This window comes from Oncorhynchus masou, chromosome 15, assembly GCF_036934945.1.
Source record: "Oncorhynchus masou masou isolate Uvic2021 chromosome 15, UVic_Omas_1.1, whole genome shotgun sequence".
NCBI lineage: Eukaryota > Metazoa > Chordata > Actinopteri > Salmoniformes > Salmonidae > Oncorhynchus > Oncorhynchus masou.
Window position 1 is genome coordinate 48,416,238 of NC_088226.1, and position 20,920 is coordinate 48,437,157.

Below are 20,920 nucleotides of genomic sequence, written 5' to 3' on the forward strand. Positions count from 1 at the left end.
AAGTCCCCGCAGCCATGTTCCAACATCTATTGGAAAGCATTCCCAGAAGAGTGGAGGCTGTTATAGCACCACAGGGGGGACCAACTCCATATTAATTCCTATTATTTTTGGAATGAGATGTTCGACAAGCAGGTGTCCACATACTTTTTGTCATGTAGTGTGCATTGCTGAGCCAAGTTTCTGAAACCTTTTTAGTGATCCATCACAGTGATTGTTAGCTATCCCTGAACTCTACTTGCGGTGCTCTAATGGTTTTACTTATGATACACAATTCTTGTGTGTGTGTGTGTGTGTGTGTGTGTGTGTGTGTGTGTGTGTGTGTGTGTGTGTGTGTGTGTATATGTGAACCTAACCATGCAGCACCTGGACATCAGTGATGATAAACAGTTCACATCAGACGTGGCTCGTCAGCTGCTGGGTGAGCCTGGAATCCTGCCTGCTCTGGTCTCGCTGGATGTGTCTGGACGCAAACAGGTACTGGAGACAGACTATGAGTTTAGTTGACTAGAGTTGTGAGTGTGTGTATTGCAGACCTGGCTGTGTGTGTAGAGCAGGGTTCACCAATCGACGGCCCAAGCCTATTGGGATTTTCGCTGTTGGACATAAAGACTGTAAAATCAGCACAAATTGATTTTCATTTACGAAATCTGTTCCCAGGTATTCTCACTCATGAATACAGAGGTATCTGTTTTTGGCGATTCTTATGGTCAATTTGCGATTTTGTTCTGGTCCCCCGATTATCCGCTCACGGGTGAATGTAGTTGGGGACCCTGGTGTAGAGTGTTTACCTGGTGTGTGTGTTATGCCAGGTGACGGATGCGGCGGTCAAGGCGTTTGTAGAGGAGCGTCCAGGGATGACCTTTGTTGGTCTGCTGGCTACAGACGCTGGCTTCTCTAACTTCCTCAATGGAAAGGGCAGCCTCAAGGTGGGTCTCACTGTCTCTTTTTTTTTCTCTCTGTCTCTCTTGCTATGTTGCCTTTGTGTAGAGGAAGCAGCATATTGAGAGCACTACGTGTTGTGTATGTCCTCTGTGACAGGTGACAGGAGAGGCCAATGAGACTCAGATCTGTGAGGCGCTGCGTCGCTACAGTGAGAGGGAGGGCTTTGTCAGAGAGGCTCTGTTTCATCTCTTCAGTCTCACACACGTCATGGAGAAACCACGCCCTGACATACTCAAGGTACACACACACACACACTTTGTCATTCTGTCTCCTTCACCTCCACCTAAATCTTACTGCAGCCTGGCTCTTAGTCAGTGGTACAACTTTTTAGAAAGTGATTTCTTCTCTTCTCCCTATCTCTTGCCCTCTATCGTTCTCTTTAGTTGGTAGTTTTGGGGATGAAGAACCACCCTGCCACCCTGAACGTCCAGTTGGCAGCCAGTGCATGTGTGTTTAACCTGACCAAGCAGGACCTGGCAGCGGGCATACCTGTTAGACTGCTGGGCACAGTCACTCAACTACTGCTGGAGGCCATGTGCACCTTCCCTAACCACCAACAGGTGCACACACACACTCTCTCACCTTCTCCATCAAATTGTTTATACATATTCAGTTTCTTCCCATCTGCAAACACGAGCTAGGGGCTGTTTGAGGACCAGGCCAGAGTGTGTGTTTTGTTTTGTTTGGTCTCTGACTGCCATCTTGGATCCTCTCTTTCCAGTTGCAGAAGAATTGCCTGCTCTCTCTGTGCAGTGACCGCATACTGCAGGAGGTTCCCTTCAACAGGTACACATACATTTTTAGTTACGTTGACTTACTGTAGACACATTTATCCCTTAAGATTATGAGCTCTGTTTGAACAAACCTAACGCAATGGTAAGTCTAAGTGCACTATAGGTTCAGGGGTTTGTCAGAAAATATTTTTGCGAATTTCACTATCAGAATTATGTGGGCAATAGCTGGCGGTAGTGTGAAAGGGATGGGTTTTGTATAGCGGTCAACCGATTAATCGGAGTGGCCGATTAATTAGGGCTGATTTCAAGTTTTCATAACAATCGGTAATCTGCATTTTTGGACACCGATCATGGACGATTACGTTGTACTCCACGAGGAGACTGCGTGGCAGGCTTGACTACCTGTTATGTGAGTGCTGCAAGGAGCCACGGTAAGGTGCTAGCTAGCATTAAACATATCTTATAAAAAACAATCAATCTTAACATAATCACTAGTTTACTACACACTGTTGATGATATTACTAGTTTATCTAGCTTGTCCTGCATGGCATATAATTGATGCGGTGCCTGTTAATTTATCATTGAATTACTGCCTACTTCGCCAAATGGGTGATTTAACAAGCGCATTCGTGAAAAAAGCACTGTCGTTACACCAATGTGTACCTAACCATAATCATCAACGCCTTTCTTAAAATCAATACACAAGTATATATTTTTAAACCTGCATATTTAGTTAATATTGCCTGCTAACATGAATTTATTTTAACTAGGGAAATTGTCACTTCTCTTGCGTTCTGTGCAACAGAGTCAGGGTATATGCAGCAGTTTGGGCTGCCTGGCTCGTTGCGAACTGTGTGAAGACTATTTTTTCCTAACAAAGACAGCCAACTTCGCCAAACGGGGGATGATTTAACAAAAGCGCATTTGCGGAAAAAAAGCACAATCGTTGCACGAATGTACCTACCCATAAACATCAATGTCTTTCTTAAAATCAATACACAGAAGTATATATTTTTAAACATGCATATTTAGTGAAAGAAATTCATGTTAGAATGCAATGTTAAACTAGGGAAATTGTGTCACTTCTCTTGCGTTCATTGCATGCAGAGCCAGGGTATATGCAACAGTTTTGTCAGAATTTTACGTAATTATGACAACATTGAAGGTTGTGCAATGTAACAGCAATATTTAGACTTATGTATGCCACCCGTTAGATAAAATACGTAACGCTTCTGTATTTCACTGTAAGAATAAATGTTTTGTTTTTGAAATGATAGTTTCCGGATTTTACCATATTAATGACCACGGTTCGTATTTCTGTGTGTTATTATATTATAATTAAGTCTATGATTTGATAGAGCATTCTGACTGAGAGGTGGTAGGCAGCAGCAGGCTCGTAAGTATTCATTCAAACAGCACTTTACTGCGTTTGCCAGCAGCTCTTCGCAATGCTTCAAGCATTGCGCTGTTTATGACTTCAAGCCTATCAACTCCTGAGATTAGGCTGGCAAAACTAAAGTACCTATTAGAACATCCAATAGTCAAAGGTATATGAAATACAAATGGTATAGAGAGAAAATGTCCTACAATAACTACAACCTAAAACTTCTTACCTGGGATATTGAAGATGTTAAAAGGAACCAGCATCTTCCATATGTTCTCATGTTCTGAGCAAGGAACTTAAACGTTAGCTTTTTTACATGGCACATATTGCACTTTTACTTTCTTCTCCGACACTTTGTTTTTGCATTATTTAAACCAAATTGAACATGTTTCATTATTTATTTGAGACTAAATTGATTTTATTGATGTATTATATTAAGTTAAAATAAGTGTTCATTCAGTATTGTTGTAATTGTCATTATTACAAATATATAAAAATCGTCCGATTAATCGCTATTGGTTTTTTATGGTCCTCCAATAATCTGCACCGGCGTTGAAAAATCATTCAGTCGACCTCTAGTTTTGATGAATAAACAAGTTGAAGATTTGTCGACTTGACCCCTCACTAGTAAATCAGAATGTGCTCCGTGGCTAAATATGTGGTTGCTTCAAATTGTGTATTTAGGGTCTTTTGTGTGTTGCGTCAATTCCAATTAGAATGTTAGTCTGTTATAGCCTAGTTTGTTAAATAACCTACAGAAACAACGTAACAAAATGTAGGCATGTCCCATAGTTGCTGAAAAATATTGGACATGTTTTTGAACAGCAATTGAATGGCATTAATATGGTAATATATTGGTAACATAGCATTCTCACTAACATAAAGCTACTGTAAAATGCATTATGTCTGAGCCATGGGCATGCCAAACGCAGTCAATATGCAAGATTAAATTCACTATCGATAAGGCCTAAAATGACAGTGAATAATTCTAATTAAATTTGAATAAAGTTGAACAACTTGCTTTTAATTAAGCTATGTCTAAATACAGTTACAGCATATAATATTGTGCCTAAGGCAACGTAGACTATGGAGGGTTTTACATACAAAAGAGCTGGGGAAATATCCAATATAAAGGGAAAGGTGGAACGTCCACTCACTGTTACATCTCCTATATACAGTGCCTTGCGAAAGTATTCGGCCTCCTTGAACTTTGCGACCTTTTGCCACATTTCAGGCTTCAAACATAAAGATATAAAACTTTTTTTTGTGAAGAATTAACAACAAGTGGGACACAATCATGAAGTGGAATGACATTTATTGGATATTTCAAACTTTTTAACAAATCAAAAACTGAAAAATTGGGCGTGCAAAATTATTCAGCCCCCTTAAGTTAATACTTTGTAGCGCCACCTTTTGCTGTGATTACAGCTGTAAGTCGCTTGGGGTATGTCTCTATCAGTTTTGCACATCGAGAGACTGAAATTTTTTCCCATTCCTCCTTGCAAAACAGCTCGAGCTCAGTGAGGTTGGATGGAGAGCATTTGTGAACAGCAGTTTTCAGTTCTTTCCACAGATTCTCGATTGGATTCAGGTCTGGACTTTGACTTGGCCATTCTAACACCTGGATATGTTTATTTTTGAACCATTCCATTGTAGATTTTGCTTTATGTTTTGGATCATTGTCTTGTTGGAAGACAAATCTCCGTCCCAGTCTCAGGTCTTTTGCAGACTCCATCAGGTTTTCTTCCAGAATGGTCCTGTATTTGGCTCCATCCATCTTCCCATCAATTTTAACCATCTTCCATGTTTAACCATGTTTGACAGTGGGTATGGTGTGTTCAGGGTGATGAGCTGTGTTGCTTTTACGCCAAACATAACGTTTTGCATTGTTGCCAAAAAGTTCAATTTTGGTTTCATCTAACCAGAGCACCTTCTTCCACATGTTTGGTGTGTCTCCCAGGTGGCTTGTGGCAAAGTTTAAACGACACTTTTTATGGATATCTTTAAGAAATGGCTTTCTTCTTGCCACTCTTCCATAAAGGGCAGATTTGTGCAATATACGACTGATTGTTGTCCTATGGACAGAGTCTCCCACCTCAGCTGTAGATCTCTGCAGTTCATCCAGAGTGATCATGGGCCTCTTGGCTGCATCTCTGATCAGTCTTGTCCTTGTATGAGCTGAAAGTTTAGAGGGACGGCCAGGTCTTGGTAGATTTGCAGTGGTCTGATACTCCTTCCATTTCAATATTATCGCTTGTACAGTGCTCCTTGGGATGTTTAAAGCTTGGGAAATCTTTTTGTATCCAAATCCGGCTTTAAACTTCTTCACAACAGTATCTCGGACCTGCCTGGTGTGTTCCTTGTTCTTCATGATGCTCTCTGCGCTTTTAACGGACCTCTGAGACTATCACAGTGCAGGTGCATTTATACGGAGACTTGATTACACACAGGTGGATTGTATTTATCATCATTAGTCATTTAGGTCAACATTGGATCATTCAGAGATCCTCACTGAACTTCTGGAGAGAGTTTGCTGCACTGAAAGTAAAGGGGCTGAATAATTTTGCACGCCCAATTTTTCAGTTTTTCAAAAAAGTTTGAAATATCCAATAAATGTTGTTCCACTTCATGATTGTGTCCCACTTGTTGTTGATTCTTCACAAAAAAATACAGTTTTATATCTTTATGTTTGAAGCCTGAAATGTGGCAAAAGGTCGCAAAGTTCAAGGGGGCCGAATACTTTTGCAAGGCACTGTATGTAGCTATAGCCTACTATTGCTGTTGACTGTTGATAGGGCCAGTGGTGACTGCCACTTGAAAGGTCAACAAACAGGCAAATATAGCTTTCAAATGCATTCAGCACCACTGACAGTGATTGCAATTTGACAGTTGGGTCCAACAGAGGACAAATGTAATTTTTTTTGACGAAATTGAAAAAGCATGACCCTCCCATTTTCCTCCGGGTAAAAATTGTGTCCATTTTTACTGCTCCCTAAGCAGTCTTTTTTAAATAAATTTGTGTTCCTAAACAGGCTTTCTACAGTCAGACAACTTTCATTCAATGTTATCGCATATAATGAGTCCAAATGTTTCACAGAAGCTGGACAAAAATAATGTTCAATATAAATTTTAAAAAAGGGTAATGTCTATTTTGCTGCTCGCAATATTTTAATAAAACATTGGTGATGTAATAAAGGCTACTGTGTGCACCACCACTGGCAAAATCGATGCAATATCCAATTGCATTACCGCTAAGACCCGCTTTTGGTTGGTCTTAAATATCCCTAGTTGCAATTGCTGAAATTGGCATATTGGCGCATATTTTTAAGGACACCAAGTATTTTCACCCCTCCCACCTCAGCGCAAGCGAGCTGATGAAGTTAGACAGGGAAATTGCCAAACCTGGCTAAAGGGCTGTGAGGCAGTTTTTACATGATGAAATTGCAAACTAACGTGCGTTTGACACTTGCGCCTTCTTACCGCCAGCCGAAAATAGAGCCCTATTTCTGACAAGAAACGTAGTATGTACAGTGTATATGCGTGTCCGTTGTACAGTGTGTGTGTGGTCTATATTACAGGTTTGAAGCAGCTAAGCTGGTGATGCAGTGGTTATGTAACCATGAGGACCAGAACATGCAGAGGATGGCTGTGGCTATCATCTCTATACTGGCTGCCAAGGTGCGTGTGCGTGTGTGCGCACGCATAATAATGCATTAGAAATGTGTCTACGGTTTGGCCTTTACTAACATTTGTGTGTTTAACTTCAGTTGTCTACAGAACAGACGGCACAGCTGGGAGCAGAGCTCTTCATAGTGAAGGTAAAACTGTTCACTAAACACATATTTTACACCCTCCATTCAAACAGCTCCACATACACTGAGTGTACAAAACAGTAGGAACATTTCTCAATTGAGTTCCACCCCCTTTTGCCCTCAAAACAGCCTTAATTCGTCTGGGCATGGACTCTGCAAGGTGTCAAGCATTCCACAGGGATTCTGGCCAATGTTGACTTCAATGCTTCCCACAGTTGTGTCAAGTTGGCTGAGTGTTCTTTGGGTGGTGGACTATTCTTGATGCACACGGGAAACTGTTGAGCGTGAATAACCCAGCAGCGTTACAGTTCTTGACGCACTCAAACCGGTGCGCCTGGCACCTACTAACATACACCGTTATAGGCACTTAAATATTTTGTCTTTCCCACTTACCCTCTGAATTGCACACATTCTCAAGGCATAAAAATAATTCTTTAACCTGTCCCCTCCCCTTCATCTACACTGATTTGAAATGGATTTAACAAGTGACATTAATAACGGATGGCGTTCACCTGGATTCACCTGTGTCATGGAAAGAGTAGTTGTTCCTAATGATTCTATGCTGTGTACACTTTCCCCTTCTAAATTATTGACCCTTCGCTAAGCCCCACCCCAGAATTCTGGGCAACCAATCGCAGAGTTGTTTTTAAATGGCTGAATTAAAAGATCCCAGAAACTTTCCATGTGCATAAAAAGCTTATTTCTTTCAAATTTGGTACACAAATTTGGTTACATCCCTATTAGTGAGCATTATATATCAAGAAGCTGATTAAACGGCATCATCATTACACAGGTGCACCTTGTGCTGGGGAAAATAAATGGCCTCTCTAAAATACAATACTACAGATGGCTCAAGTTTTGAGGGAGCGCGCAATTGGCATGCTGACTGTATGCATGTCCACCAGAGCTGTTGCCAGAGACTTGAATGTTAATTTCCTCTACCATAAGCCACCTTCAATGTTGTTTTAGTGAATTTGGCATTCCGTCCAACGGCCTCACAACCTTCGACCATGTCTAGCCACGCTATCCCAGGGCCTCCACATCCGGCTTCTTTACCTGCGGGTTCATCTGTGACCAGCCACCCGACATTTGATGAAACTGGGGGTTTGCACAACTGAAGAATTTCTGCACAAACTGTCAGAACCCATCTCAAGGAAGCTCATCTGTCTGCTCGTCGTCCTCACCTGGGTCTTGACCTCATTGCAGTTTGGCATCGTAACCAGCTTCAGTTGGCAAATGCTCACCTTCTATGGCCACTGGCATGCTGGAAGTGTACTCTTCACAGATGAATCCAGCTTCCAACTGTACTGGGCAGATGGCATCGTGTGGGCGAGTGGTTTGCTGAAGTCAACGTTGTGAACAGAGTGCCCCGTGGTGGTGGGGTTCTGGTATGGGCAGGCACATGCTATGGGCAACGAACACAATTGCATTTAATCGATTACAATTTGAATGCACAGAGATACCGTGACGAGCTAGCTAGCCACTTAATATAACTTGTTTTCTCAATGTATGTTAATGTTATGAATACAACTCCCATCTGCTGTTGATGTCAGGATACGATTTAAGAGCATTAGTTAGCTCCTAAAGTGGTTATCAGCTTTGACTGCATGCTGACAGTGAATACAGAGACATTCAGTGGCTAGCTACACGACAAACATAATTTACCAGTTTCCCATGAAGCAATTGTCATGACAGTCCACTACAACATTAACAAGGGGTAGTCTGTGTTTACTTTCATTGTGTATTAGAAACAGAGTTTGAGATCATTGTGAGGGGATTTTACCAGTGGTTGAATGGGGAGTTGGGCTTTTGGGGAAAATGCTGCAACAGTAACAAAAGGACCGGGGCTTAGCGGAGTAACAGCAAGGAGTAACAGCATAGCCTACGTTGCTACCATGAAAAAGACCAAAACCGGTGGGAGTACCGTTGAGAACAGTGGTGTCTTTCTATCACAGGTGAAGAATCTTTTAAATGAACAAAAATAGTTCTACAAGCAGTTGTTAGAACAACAAGAAAATAGTTTAAGGTGTTGTATCCAAATACTGGTGGAGTCAACTAATAAAATAATGGCCGACCTGACCAGAGAGGTCCAGGACCTGAAGAACATTTTGCAGTTGTCCCAGGGTCAGCTCGATGAGTTTAAACAGGAGAAGTCATTGAGAGAGTACATCAGTTCTATATGTGAATCCATGATAATGTTGGAGAAATTTTATTATTTAGAGGAACAATCAGGGTGGAACAAGATAGTTGTGGACGGAATTGCAGAATCACCACGAGACATGGACAGATTCTGAAGACCAAGTGAGGGAAATTGTCTCGGAGAAACTGAAGATGGAGCATGCCTACAGGAATGGAAAACCCACCACCGACCCAGGTGACAGGCCCGATAGTGGTCATGTTCCTGAGGTTCAAGGACAAGGTATTTGTTCTAGAAAGAGCCAAGAATTTGAGAGGATCTCCTCAACGAGGACTATCCAGAAGCTGTGCACCACAAGAGAAAATAACTTATTCCTGCCATGAAAGCTGCTATAGCACGTGGGGACGTTGCTTCCATCCGCTATGACAAGCTCATTGTCCTCCCACCCTCCCAAAAGCCTGGAAGGGATGAGAGAGTCAAGCCTATGGGTTCATAACTTCAACCCCCGCAGCGCACACACACCAACTGATTAATCGACTGCTGATTTTTGTTCTTTCTGTTGCTTTGTTATTTTCCACATTATGTCTATCTCTGAGGCGCTACCCTGGAAAGGGCTGAAAATAACCCATATTAATATATGTAGCCTTAGAAATAAGGTTCATTAAATCAATAACTTGCTAACATCAGATAACATTAATATATTAGTAGTTTCTGAGACTCACTTAGATAATTCCTTTGATACAGCAGTAGCAATACAAGGATATAACATCTATATATTAGAGAAAGTAATGCTTATGGGGGAGATGTTGCTATATATAGTGCATTTGGCAAGTATTCACTTTTTCCACATTTTGTAACATTACAGCCTTATTCTAAAATTGATCATTGTTTTCCCACTCATTTAATCAACATACAATACCCCATAATGACAAAGCAAAAATTGTTGTTTTTTTTAGAAATTGTATTAAAAATAAAAATTGTCTATCACATTTACAGAAGTATTCAGACCCTTTACTCAGTACTTTGTTGATGCACCATTGGCAGTGATTACAGCCTCTCGTCTTCTTGGGTATTATGCTACAAGCTTGGCACATCTGTATTTGGGGAGTTTCGCCCATTCTTCGCTGCAGATCCTACTTAAGCTCTGTCAGGTTGGATAGGAGCGTCGCTGCACAGCTATTTTAAGATCTCTCCAGAAATGTTCGATGTGGTTCAAGTCCACTGGCTGGGCCACTCAAGGTGATTTTATTTTATTTACAGTGGGGCAAAAACGTATTTAGTCAGCCACCAATTGTGCAAGTTCTCCCACTTAAAAAGATGAGTCCTGTAATTTTCATGCATGGCTTGGTTTTTGCACTGTCAACTGTGGGACCTTATATAGACAGGTGTGTGCCTTTCCAAATCATGTTCAATTCAATTTACCACAGGTGGACTCCAATCAAGTTGTAGAAGCATCTCAATGATGGTCAATGGAAACAGGATGCACCTGAGCTCAATTTTGAGTCTCATAGCAAAGGCTCTGAATACTTATGTAAATACCTTTTTTTTTTTTTACAATTTAAAAAAAATAAATGTTTTTGCTTTGTCATTATGGGGTATTGTGTGTAGATTTTTATTTAATCCATTTTAAAATAAGGCTGTAACGTGACAAAGTGGAAAAAGGGAAGGGGTCTGAATACTTTCTGAATGCACTGTATATTAAAAGCCATATCCCTGTATTGCTTATAGAAGATCTCATTTGAAGTTTAGATGAGGCAGATTCACATGCCTCATCTAAAGCCTAGTCTTTCGGGATGTTGCTGTAGACCACCAAGTGCTAACAGTCAGTATCTAAATAATGTGTGTGAAATGCTTGATAGTGTATGTGATGTAAACAGAGGTCTACTTTCTTGGGGACCTGAATATTGACTGGTTTTCATCAAGCTGTCAACTCAGTGGGAAGCTTCCCTCTGTAACCAGTGCCTGTAATCTGGTTCAGGTTATTAATCAACCTACCAGGTTGTTTACAAACACTACAGGAACAAGATCATCCACATGTATTTATCACATTTTTACTAATACTGTATAACTTTGTTCTAAAGCTGTACCCATTGGATGCAGTGATCACAATATAGTGACTATATCTAGGAGAGCCGTAGTTCCAAAAGCTGGACTAAAATAGTGTATAAGAGATCATTCAAAAGATTTAGCTGTGACTCATGTTGATGGTGTAAAACAATATTTGTTGGTCTGACGTGATTAATAAGACGCATCCAGACGCTGCACTTGATGAATTTTTATGAAATTGCTTCTTCCAGTTATTGATAAACATGCACCTTTTTAAGAAACTGACTGTCAGAAGAATTGTAAAACTATAGTTGAAAGAGTTGGGGCAAAAGGAGTAGCTAATAGGCCTGGCTGCACACCTGACTTACTGGAAATTGAGAAATATGTGACTAAACTCAACAAAAAGAAGAAACTGTTATAAAGCCAAGATCAATTAAGTATAAAGAATGGTGGCAAGATCTTTGATGTGCTTTAAATTAAATTATGGGCAGAAAGACAAATTCAACTTTCATCAATTCAGATGTCTTATCACAAAACCATTTGATGTTGCCAATTATTTTAATGATTACTTCATTGGCAAAGTGGGCAAACTTAGGCAGGAAATGCTAACAATGAACAGTGAGAATCCTATTCTTGCATTAAAAAAAAGTGAATGATGAAAGAAAAGCATTTTACGTTTGAATTTTGTCAAGTTAGTGTGGGAGAGGTGGGAAAATTGTTATCTATCAATAATAACAAACCTCTTGGCATTGACAACGTAGATGGAAAGATACTGAGGATGGTAGCTGACTATAGCCACCCCTATCTGTCATTTTTAATCTGAGTTGAGAGGAAGGTGTATCTCCTCAGCCCTGGAGGGAAGCCAAAGTAATTTCGCTACCCAAGAGGGGTAAAGCGTTCTTTACTGGATCTAACAGCAGACCTATCAGCTTGCTGCAAGCTTTTAGCAAGCTGTCGTACAAAATGGTATTTGACCAAATACAATGTTATTTCTCTGTTAACAAATTGACAACAGACTTTTAGCATGCTTATAGAGGACACTCAAAGTGCACAGCACTGATACAAATTTACTGATGAGTGGTTGAAAGAAATTGATTAAAATAAGATTGTGGGATCTAGATTTGATTTAGATTTCTGTGCAGCCTTTGATTTTGACCATAACCTGTTGAGAACTTTTATTTAATGGTTTTCAACCTCTACCATATTGTGGATTCAGAGCTATCTATCTAATAGAACTCAAAAGGTTTTCTTTAATGAGAACCTCTCTAATGTCAAACATGTAAGGTGTGGTGTACCGCAGAACAGCTCTCTAGGGCCTCTACTCTTCAAAGTTTTATTTTAAAAAAAATAATGTTTTACAACCATTTTCTCCCCAATTTCGTGGTATCAGAACTCAACCCAACCAAATACAACCCAACCAAGCCGTACTACTTCTTGACACAATGCCCACTTAACCCGTAAGCTAGCCGCACCAATGTGTCGGCAGAAACACTGTGCACCTAGCGACCTTGTCAGCATGCACTGCGCCCGGCCCGACCTAGATATTTTGTGTGTATGTATTGATAAGTAGGCTGTGTGCTGTTTTTACATTCATGAAGTTCTGACCTTGAGCTGTTCTTGTCTTTTAATGTTCTGTATTATGTCATGTTTTGTGTGTACCCCAGGAGGAGTAGCTGCTGCTTTAGCAACAGCTAGTGGGGATCCTAATAAAATACCAAAAAGGGTCAATTGCTGTTTGCAGGGTGTAAAAAAAAAAAAAAAATCAATAATAATTTTAAGACTAATGTTCACCATCTCTATCCCACTTCACTCTTTCTACCCCCTCTCTCTCTCTTCGCTGTATCTGTCTGTCTCTCGCTCTGTGTGTGTGTCTGTCCCCCCCCCTCTGCAGCAGCTTCTCCACATTGTGCATCAGAAGGCTACCCAGGGCGTGGTGGACGCCACCCTCAAGTTCACATTGAGCGCACTCTGGAACCTCACTGACGAATCACCAACCACCTGCCGCCATTTTATAGAGAACCAGGGACTGGACCTGTTCATCAAAGTACTGGAGGTAGTACACACACACACTCGTGATGCACAGGTTGACTCATTACCCACAGTCCCTGTAGTTATATCCGCGGGTGGGTTAAGGGTCATTAAATATTGTGTGGAAGAAGGGTGGCTGGGTGGGTTGAATAAAGGGAAAACAACAATATCTTAAAGAATCCATAAATGTATCATTCTTATGCAATTTACATCTATAGGCTATAATGAAAGAAAAACTTGTCTGGCATTAGTGCGTAAGGCTAAACTTGAGGGCCTAACTGTACGCACACCAAATAGCCTACACGCCAATCACCAAATGCAGAAAAAGTTAATTAACATCGATCCACAGGGGCAAAGAGAACAATGTTGGAGTTTAATTCAATAAGAGAAAAGCTGTTATGTGTGATTGTGAGGCACTATACAAATTCAACAGTCACAAGATGTGGACTTCAAATAGGCCTATGGCACGTCAAGGTAAATGTAACCTACTGTTCAGATGGGTTGAAAGGAAACTGAAATCTGGACACTGACTGTACGTCTATAACTTATCATACAGCCTTATTATTAACTCCTGCAGAATTAAGCATTTCTTGCAGTAAAATTATACACTAAATGGAGGCAACATTTTTACTCGGGAACAGGAGTGGAGAAATATGATTTCTTTCTTTCTTTCAGCATCTTAAGAGAATGCACATGTGCAGTTAGCACCTCTACATGTATATCTATCTTCATTGGCATCATAACAGCTGATTTAGTATTTCAACCACTAAAATATGCATCCAAGCCAAACTGAAATGTTATCAGAAACATGTTGGGTCGTTTTTCACAGCTTTCTATTTCCTTACTACCGGTCAAACTGATGTCATTTGCCGACAGGTAGCCTTGTGGCACGTTGGACTAGTAACCGAAAGGTTGCAAGATTGAATCCCCGAGCTGACAAGGTAAAACATCTGTCCTTCTGCCCCTGAACAAGGCAGTTAAACCACTGTTCCTAGGCTGTCATTGTAAATAAGAATTTGTTCTTAACTGACTTGCCTAGTTAAATAAAGGTTAAATAAAAAATGTATTAAAAACCAATTTGCACAGAGAATCTCTGAAATTATAAGCAGTCATCTCAACATCTCAATGCATTTTCTATATTGGCGGGATTGCAGTGACGTGCCGTGGGCCTGAGGCCTGGGCCTAAGTGAGGTCCTACACAGTCCCACCTGAATTAATCCACCTCTTATTACCATCATTATGATGCCATGGCTCTAGACACTATACATTTAGACAGAAACGCAGTATAACCAGGCGTCACCCAAAAACAGGACACAATCAATGTGTCTTAAATATTTCCCTATTTTTCTTCACCTTTTCATTGTGCAGCTCCGTTGCCCTGCGCGCTTGTTCGTTGAGCTGTAGATCCACTCGGGTGTCCCCAAATGTTTTCAAAAGCACCATTGCTTGTAAGTGCCCAGCCGTACTTTGGTGTCTCGTTGCTGCCTTGGTTAGACAACTCAAGTTTGCAAAGTCAGTGTGGCTCCAAACACCAAATCCAAAGCATTCCCAACAGTACAATTTGCAGTACTTCTCGGAGCCTGTGAGCCATTGATAGCGCTCGTAGTTGGAACTTTGAAAGTGGCGAACGAACCCCTTTCCCACCTGTGACCAGGCTTTGTAGCGTCGGCGTCGGGCGACCTCTCCTTAAAATGTCTAACTTTTCTTGAAAAGTTCGTCTTGAGAATGGCGTTAAATTATATCCTCGACCAAATCGATATCTTCTACTCCTTCCGCCATTGTGGGTTGAAAAAACAGCTTAGTAGTACGCAAATTAATTTGTTTATCAAATTCAGTTTCCTAGTTTTGAGGTTCTGCATAGACCTGCCCATAGGACCTGCCTCTCAATATTGGGAATCCAATCAAAAGACGAGCACACACTACGCCTGCTAGCTGGCTCCTGTGTAACACTGGAGCTAGCCAGCAGGCGTACAATAGCCACCTCTAAAGCTGATTGGTTGACACTAAATTTTCCTTTCCATTCACTTCAAGCTACAAGCGCCCGCACTGTTGATTCTGAAGGCCTGAGGGCAGATTTTAGACCCCTGGCAACTCATGATGGCTGAATATGATTGGATAAAAGATCTAACATAAAGACTCAACCTGGGGCTGGAAGCAGTGCAACCAAGAGGAAAGCTATGAAATGAAGAGTATAACTCTTACTATGGGGAATAATTTAATACATATTTGTGGGAAAATATATATATATTTTTAAATTATATTCTAATGATGTTTAGGCCAGCAGAGAAGGCCTTGCTGGCTCTGACGGCCCACCACTGCGGGATTGTCACTATCACACATTGCGTCAGTGTCTACCCGTCATTCAGTGCAGGTGAGGCTTTTGAGCCCCACATTTTTTGCAATGGCCTCTTTTTTGCTTTCTTGAGTAAGGCAGCTCCAAAATGCAGGTGTTTCAGCCTAGCTCAGTGCTTTCTGTGGTGGTGGGGCAGCCAGCAGAAAATATGGAGCTTAGGGGTTGGTAATGTTCTCTAGTTAGGCCATGATTAGCTCAGTGTTCTGTCACTCATGGGGACACTACATCACCACAAACTCTACAGGGAGAGCTCGAAATTCAAGCCCTTTGGGTGCTGCCATATATTTACATCAGAAGTACCCATCCAACAAGGCTCAAGTTCATTGCCCACAAATAAAATTACATCAAATCACGTTATATCTACCGTAAGTTTGATTGGACTGATCATGTCAACATTATGCCTTCAAAATATTTGCTAGCAGTCATCATCATGAATCAAGTCAATCTACTTGCAAATCCTTTTTAATCTTTGTCATGATAAATTATAGATAAAAAGTATCGGCCATTGGACATAAACTTCAGACAACAAGTTGGAAATCGCAAATTCAACAGTGAGTGGTTTGGAAGGACTCAGTGGCTAACTGCAAGCATTGCAAAGCAATCACGAACCTGCTATTCAGTTCAGTGGGTGTGTGGTTCCAAGTCTGGGTTTCAGGGTCTCTGTTCCAAACTTAAAATTATAAACTTTCAACATTGACCATGCTGTCAATCCAGCATGATTTCTGCCGCGCTCAAAACACCTGTTAACTCGGAACTGGGAAATCTAACTTCAGTGAGTTCAAGACAACTGCGTACTTGGGGAAAAAACTAGCGCTGACTGGGAAAATACGTTTTGAACGGTCATCCAACTCGGAATTGTAAGTCGGGAACTCGGGCCTCTTTCTAGCGCTACGACCTGAAGATCACTGAAGTCATCATAATTCGACCTTGTTTTTTTTCAGAATTCCCAGTTGTCTTGAAAGCACCATAAATCCAGAGAATGTCAGACTTTGATGACAAAGTTTGGTGACAAAATTTGCCCACGAAGGACCGCTGCACCACCTTCCTGTTCAAGTGAGCACAGCACAACAAGGTCACAAATGTCTTGTATGCTGCTGCATAAAAGATGTAATATGCCAGGGAGATAGTATTACTTCCTTAGTTACAGTATACATAAGTGTATGTTGTGTAGTAAGATGTTAGTAGCCCATGTACCTCACCCTAATAATTTGGTCTATTTTCCCCTCTTAATTTCACCTACTGTTCTGACTTGGTGGTGCACATGTAGTCTATAACCTGTTTTTAGAGAAATGTAATCATGGAATATTGTGAGAGCTTTCATTGTCTGCTTATATGCCCCCTTTATTTATCCTACGGTTCTGACTTGGTATACAGGGAGAATACTGTAAGAACGGGCCAAGTTCTGAATTCTGTTGCTCTACATTTCAAAAGATCTGAAGAAGTAGTTATATTGACTATGTCCGTCCTAGCTCGCTTATTAATGTGTTATTTGAATTTACGGATTGCCTCTTATCTGCTTGTCGTCCATAGTTTGTACATCTCAATTGTCAGTAGAACCACATTTGTTTTAAGCAAGTCAGCCATATCAGCTATGTTTTTTTTAAATAAATGAGGCTGAATGAACTGTTTCGCTGCAAGACAAGGCTCCGCTGATAGCCTGGTGAAGCAGTGGTACGGTGTTGGGACAGCTTTAGGCCCTAACAGTTTGTGTGCACAGTTTGTCAGCATTATAGTGCAATTAATGTATTGTTTAGTGTTGTGTTGTGTATTGGCTTTGCTGGCATGCATCCCAACTATTTTTTTCTCTTCCCCGCATTACATGCTAAATTCACCACTGCATTGAGTATACAAAACGTTAAGAACTCCTTCCTAATATTTATTTTTATTTTACCTTTTATTTCACCAGGTTGGCCAGTTGAGAACAAGTTCTCATTTACAACTGCGACCTGGCCAAGATAAAGCAAAGCAGTGCGTCAAAACAACAACACAGTTACACAAAAAAACGTACAGTCAATAACACAATAGAAAAATACTGGGGTGCAAAAGAGCAAGAGGATATGTAACAATATGGGGATGAGGTAGTTGGGTGTGCTATTTAAAGATTGGTGGTGTACAGGTATAGTGATTGGTAAGCTGTTCTGACAGCTGATGCTTAAAGTTAGAGAGGGAGATATAAGACTCCAGCTTCAGTGATTTTTGCAATTCGTTCCAGTCATTGGCAGCAGAGAACTGGAAAAAAAGGTGGGAATATACCTGCTGGAGCTCGGGCTACGGGTAGGTGATGCTATGGTGACCAGTGAGCTGAGATAAAGCGGGGCTTTACCGAGCATAGACTTATAGATGACCTTGAGTCAGTGATTTGGCAACGAATATGTAGAAAGGGCCAGCCAATGGGAGCATACAGGTCGCAGAGGTGGGTAGTATATGGGGCTTTGGTGACAAAACAGATGGCACTGTGATAGACTACATCCAGTTTGCCGAGTGGAGGCTATTTTGTAAATGACATCGCTGAAGTCAAGGATCGGTAGGATAGTCAGTTTTACAAGGGTACGTTTGGCAGCATGAGTGAAGGCTTTGTTGCGAAGTAGGAAGCCGTTTCTATATTTAATTTTGAATTGGAGATGCTTAATGTGAGTCTGGAAGGAGAGTTTACAGTCTGACCAGACACCTAGATATTTGTAGTTGTCCACATATTCTAAGTCAGAACCGTCCGTAGTAGTGATGCTAGTAGGGCAGGAGGATGCAGGCAGTAATTGGTTGAAGAGCATGCACTTAGTTTTACTTGCATTTATAAGCAGTTGGAGGCCTCAGAAGGGGTGTTGTATGGCATTGAAGCTCGTTTGAAGGTTTGTTTGCATGGTGTCCAAAGAAGGGCTGGATGTATACAGAATGGTGTCGTCTGCATAGAGGTGGATCAGAGAATCACCAGCAGTAAGAGCGACATCATTGATATATACAGAGAAAAGAGTTGTCCCGAGAATTGAACCCTGTGGCACCCCCATAGAGACTGCCAGAGGTCCGGACACCAGGCCCTCGATTTGACAGACTGAACTCTGTCTGAGAAGTAGTTGGTGAACCAGGCGAGGCAGTCATTTGAGAAGCCAAGGCTATTGAGTCTGCCGATTTAATAATGTGGTGATTGACAGAGTCAAATGCCTTGGCTAGGTCGATGAAGAAGGCTGCACAGTACTGTCTTGAGTTGCACCCCCTCCCCCCTTTTCCCTCAAACAGCCTCAATTCGTCGGGGCATGTGCTCTACAAGGTGTCGAAAGTGTTCCACAGGAATGCTGGCCCATGTTGACTCCAATGCTTCCCACAGTTGGCTGGATGTCCTTTGGGTGGTGGACCATTCTTGATACACATGGGAAACTGTTGAGTGAAAACCCAGCAGTGTTGCAGTTCTTGACACTCAAATCGGTGCTCCTGGCACCTACTACCATACCCCATTCAAAGGCACCTAAATCTTTTGTCTTGCCCATTCACCCTCTGAATGGCACACATACACAATTATTTAACCTGTCCCTTCCCCTTCATCGACACTGATTGAAGTGGATTTAACAAGTGACATCAATAAGGAATCATACCTTTTACCTGGATTCACCTGGTCAGTCTATGTCATTGGAACGAGCAGGTGTCCTTAATGTTTTGTATGCTCAGTGTAATGGTCGGGCGATTGCGGGTGGGTTATTTAGCAATTGCGGGTGGGTGCAAGTGAACAAACACACACTAACACACACACTCACAGACCCTAGAGCTGTTTCTCTAAGTGCTAGTTACACTCTCTCGGTCACCCTAAAGTGTAAGCTGACTCACTCATGCCTCTTTCTTTTCCTCTTTCTTTCTCTCTGCAGTCATTCCCCTCTGAGTCTTCCATCCAACAGAAGGTGTTGGGGCTGCTGGTGAGTCATAGTGAACCCTGAATTAATGCGTGTATTTATTCTAGTGGGTATCCAACCCTGGTATCCCTAGGTGGACATCCAACCCTGGTAGCCCTAGGTGGCCAGAGTGCATAGGGGGGTGTTTCTGGACAGGGTCTTAGTGAATTCAGCTGAAGCAATACTGACAATACCGTTGTTTTAGTATTTGAATCATCCTGTTTGAAGTGATGTAGAACAGTGGAGGAGCTGACTTTGTGGCTCTGCCTCTCCTTAGAATAACATAGCGGAGGTTGGGGAGCTGCATGTGGAGCTGATGGTTCAGGGCTTCCTGGATCACATCTGCTCCCTGCTCCACAGCCCTGAGGTGGAGGTGTCCTACTTTGCTGCTGGGATACTGGCCCACCTCACCTCCAGAGGAGAGGCTGCTTGGACACTCAGTATCACACTGAGGTCTGACCTGCTAGAACAACTGGTGTGTGGTGTGTGTGGGGGGGGGGGGCCTGTGTGCGCATCTGTGTGCGCGTCTGTGTGCGCGTCTGTGTGCGCGTCTGTGTGCGTGTGTTCACGTATGTATGTTGTCAAAGTGAGTTGTAATGTTATCCCACCACCTTCATGTGTTCATAAATGTGGCTCATGTTCTGTGTCTCTCTCTCCTCTAGCACTCTACCATCCTGAAGTGGCCGACACCAGCGTGTGAGATGGTGGCCTACAGGTGAGACCCCAGAACACACCTTTATAATCCCATACACTCGCAAAAGGAGAGGAATACACTGTAAAGCATTGAGATGCAGCCTGAGTATTAATGATCTCCTCTCTCCTCCACCTCTCATCCCTCTTTCCCTGTAGGTCCTTTAACCCTTTCTTCCCCCTGCTGGAGTGTTTCCACACCCCAGGAGTTCAGCTGTGGGCGGCCTGGGCCATGCAGCATGTCTGCAGCAAGAACGGTGAGACACATACACATCCCCCTATCTGCCTGTCTCCAGTGTAGAACGGTGAGACACATACACATCCCCCTATCTGCCTGTCTCCAGTGTAGAACGGTGAGACACATACACATCCCCCTATCTGCCTGTCTCCAGTGTAGAACGGTGAGACACATACACATCCCCCTATCTGCCTGTCTCCAGTGTAGAACGGTGAGACACATACACATCCCCCTATCTGCCTGTCTCCAGTGTAGAACGGTGAGACACATACACATCCCCCTATCTGCCTGTCTCCAGTGTAGAACGGTGAGACACATACACATCCCCCTATCTGCCTGTCTCCAGTGTAGAACGGTGAGACACACGTACCACTATCTTAAAGTTTCTATAATTGATGTGAGTGTAATCTCTCTGAACTCCTTCAGCCCCTCGGTACTGCAGTATGCTGCTGGAGGAGGGAGGTCTGCATCAGTTGGAGAAGGTCCAGACACACCCTGACACCCACGCAGACGTCATGCGATTGGCCGAGAGCATTCTGGAGAGCCTGCAGCGCCACCAAGCTCGCACCAGGCAGACCACACAGACACACACACACACCCGCTGCCCGCTACAACCCCACACACACAAAGGTGAGACACACACAATTATTTGAAGTGTGTTATTTCAGAACATGTTAAAAG

The 20,920-nt window shown here is 42.2% G+C and overlaps 1 protein-coding gene across 5 annotated transcripts in view; it reads left to right on the plus strand.

Annotated features, from left to right (window-relative positions):
• LOC135556366 (protein zyg-11 homolog) overlaps window positions 1-20,920 on the plus strand; it is a 35,365-nt gene that overhangs the window by 10,447 nt on the left and 3,998 nt on the right. For 3 of the 5 annotated variants that reach the window (XM_064989514.1, XM_064989517.1, XM_064989516.1), the window contains exons 5-17: window positions 361-474; window positions 810-926; window positions 1,039-1,179; window positions 1,326-1,502; window positions 1,664-1,728; window positions 6,639-6,738; window positions 6,828-6,878; window positions 12,947-13,108; window positions 19,288-19,335; window positions 19,589-19,786; window positions 19,974-20,026; window positions 20,161-20,258; window positions 20,666-20,869. In XM_064989514.1, coding sequence (XP_064845586.1) covers window positions 361-474; window positions 810-926; window positions 1,039-1,179; window positions 1,326-1,502; window positions 1,664-1,728; window positions 6,639-6,738; window positions 6,828-6,878; window positions 12,947-13,108; window positions 19,288-19,335; window positions 19,589-19,786; window positions 19,974-20,026; window positions 20,161-20,258; window positions 20,666-20,869 — 1,528 coding nt within the window. Of the gene's footprint in view, window positions 1-360; window positions 475-809; window positions 927-1,038; window positions 1,180-1,325; window positions 1,503-1,663; window positions 1,729-6,638; window positions 6,739-6,827; window positions 6,879-12,946; window positions 13,109-19,287; window positions 19,336-19,588; window positions 19,794-19,973; window positions 20,027-20,160; window positions 20,259-20,665; window positions 20,870-20,920 lie in introns of those variants that run through there. The other 2 variants (XM_064989515.1, XM_064989518.1) reach the window with 2 other exon arrangements.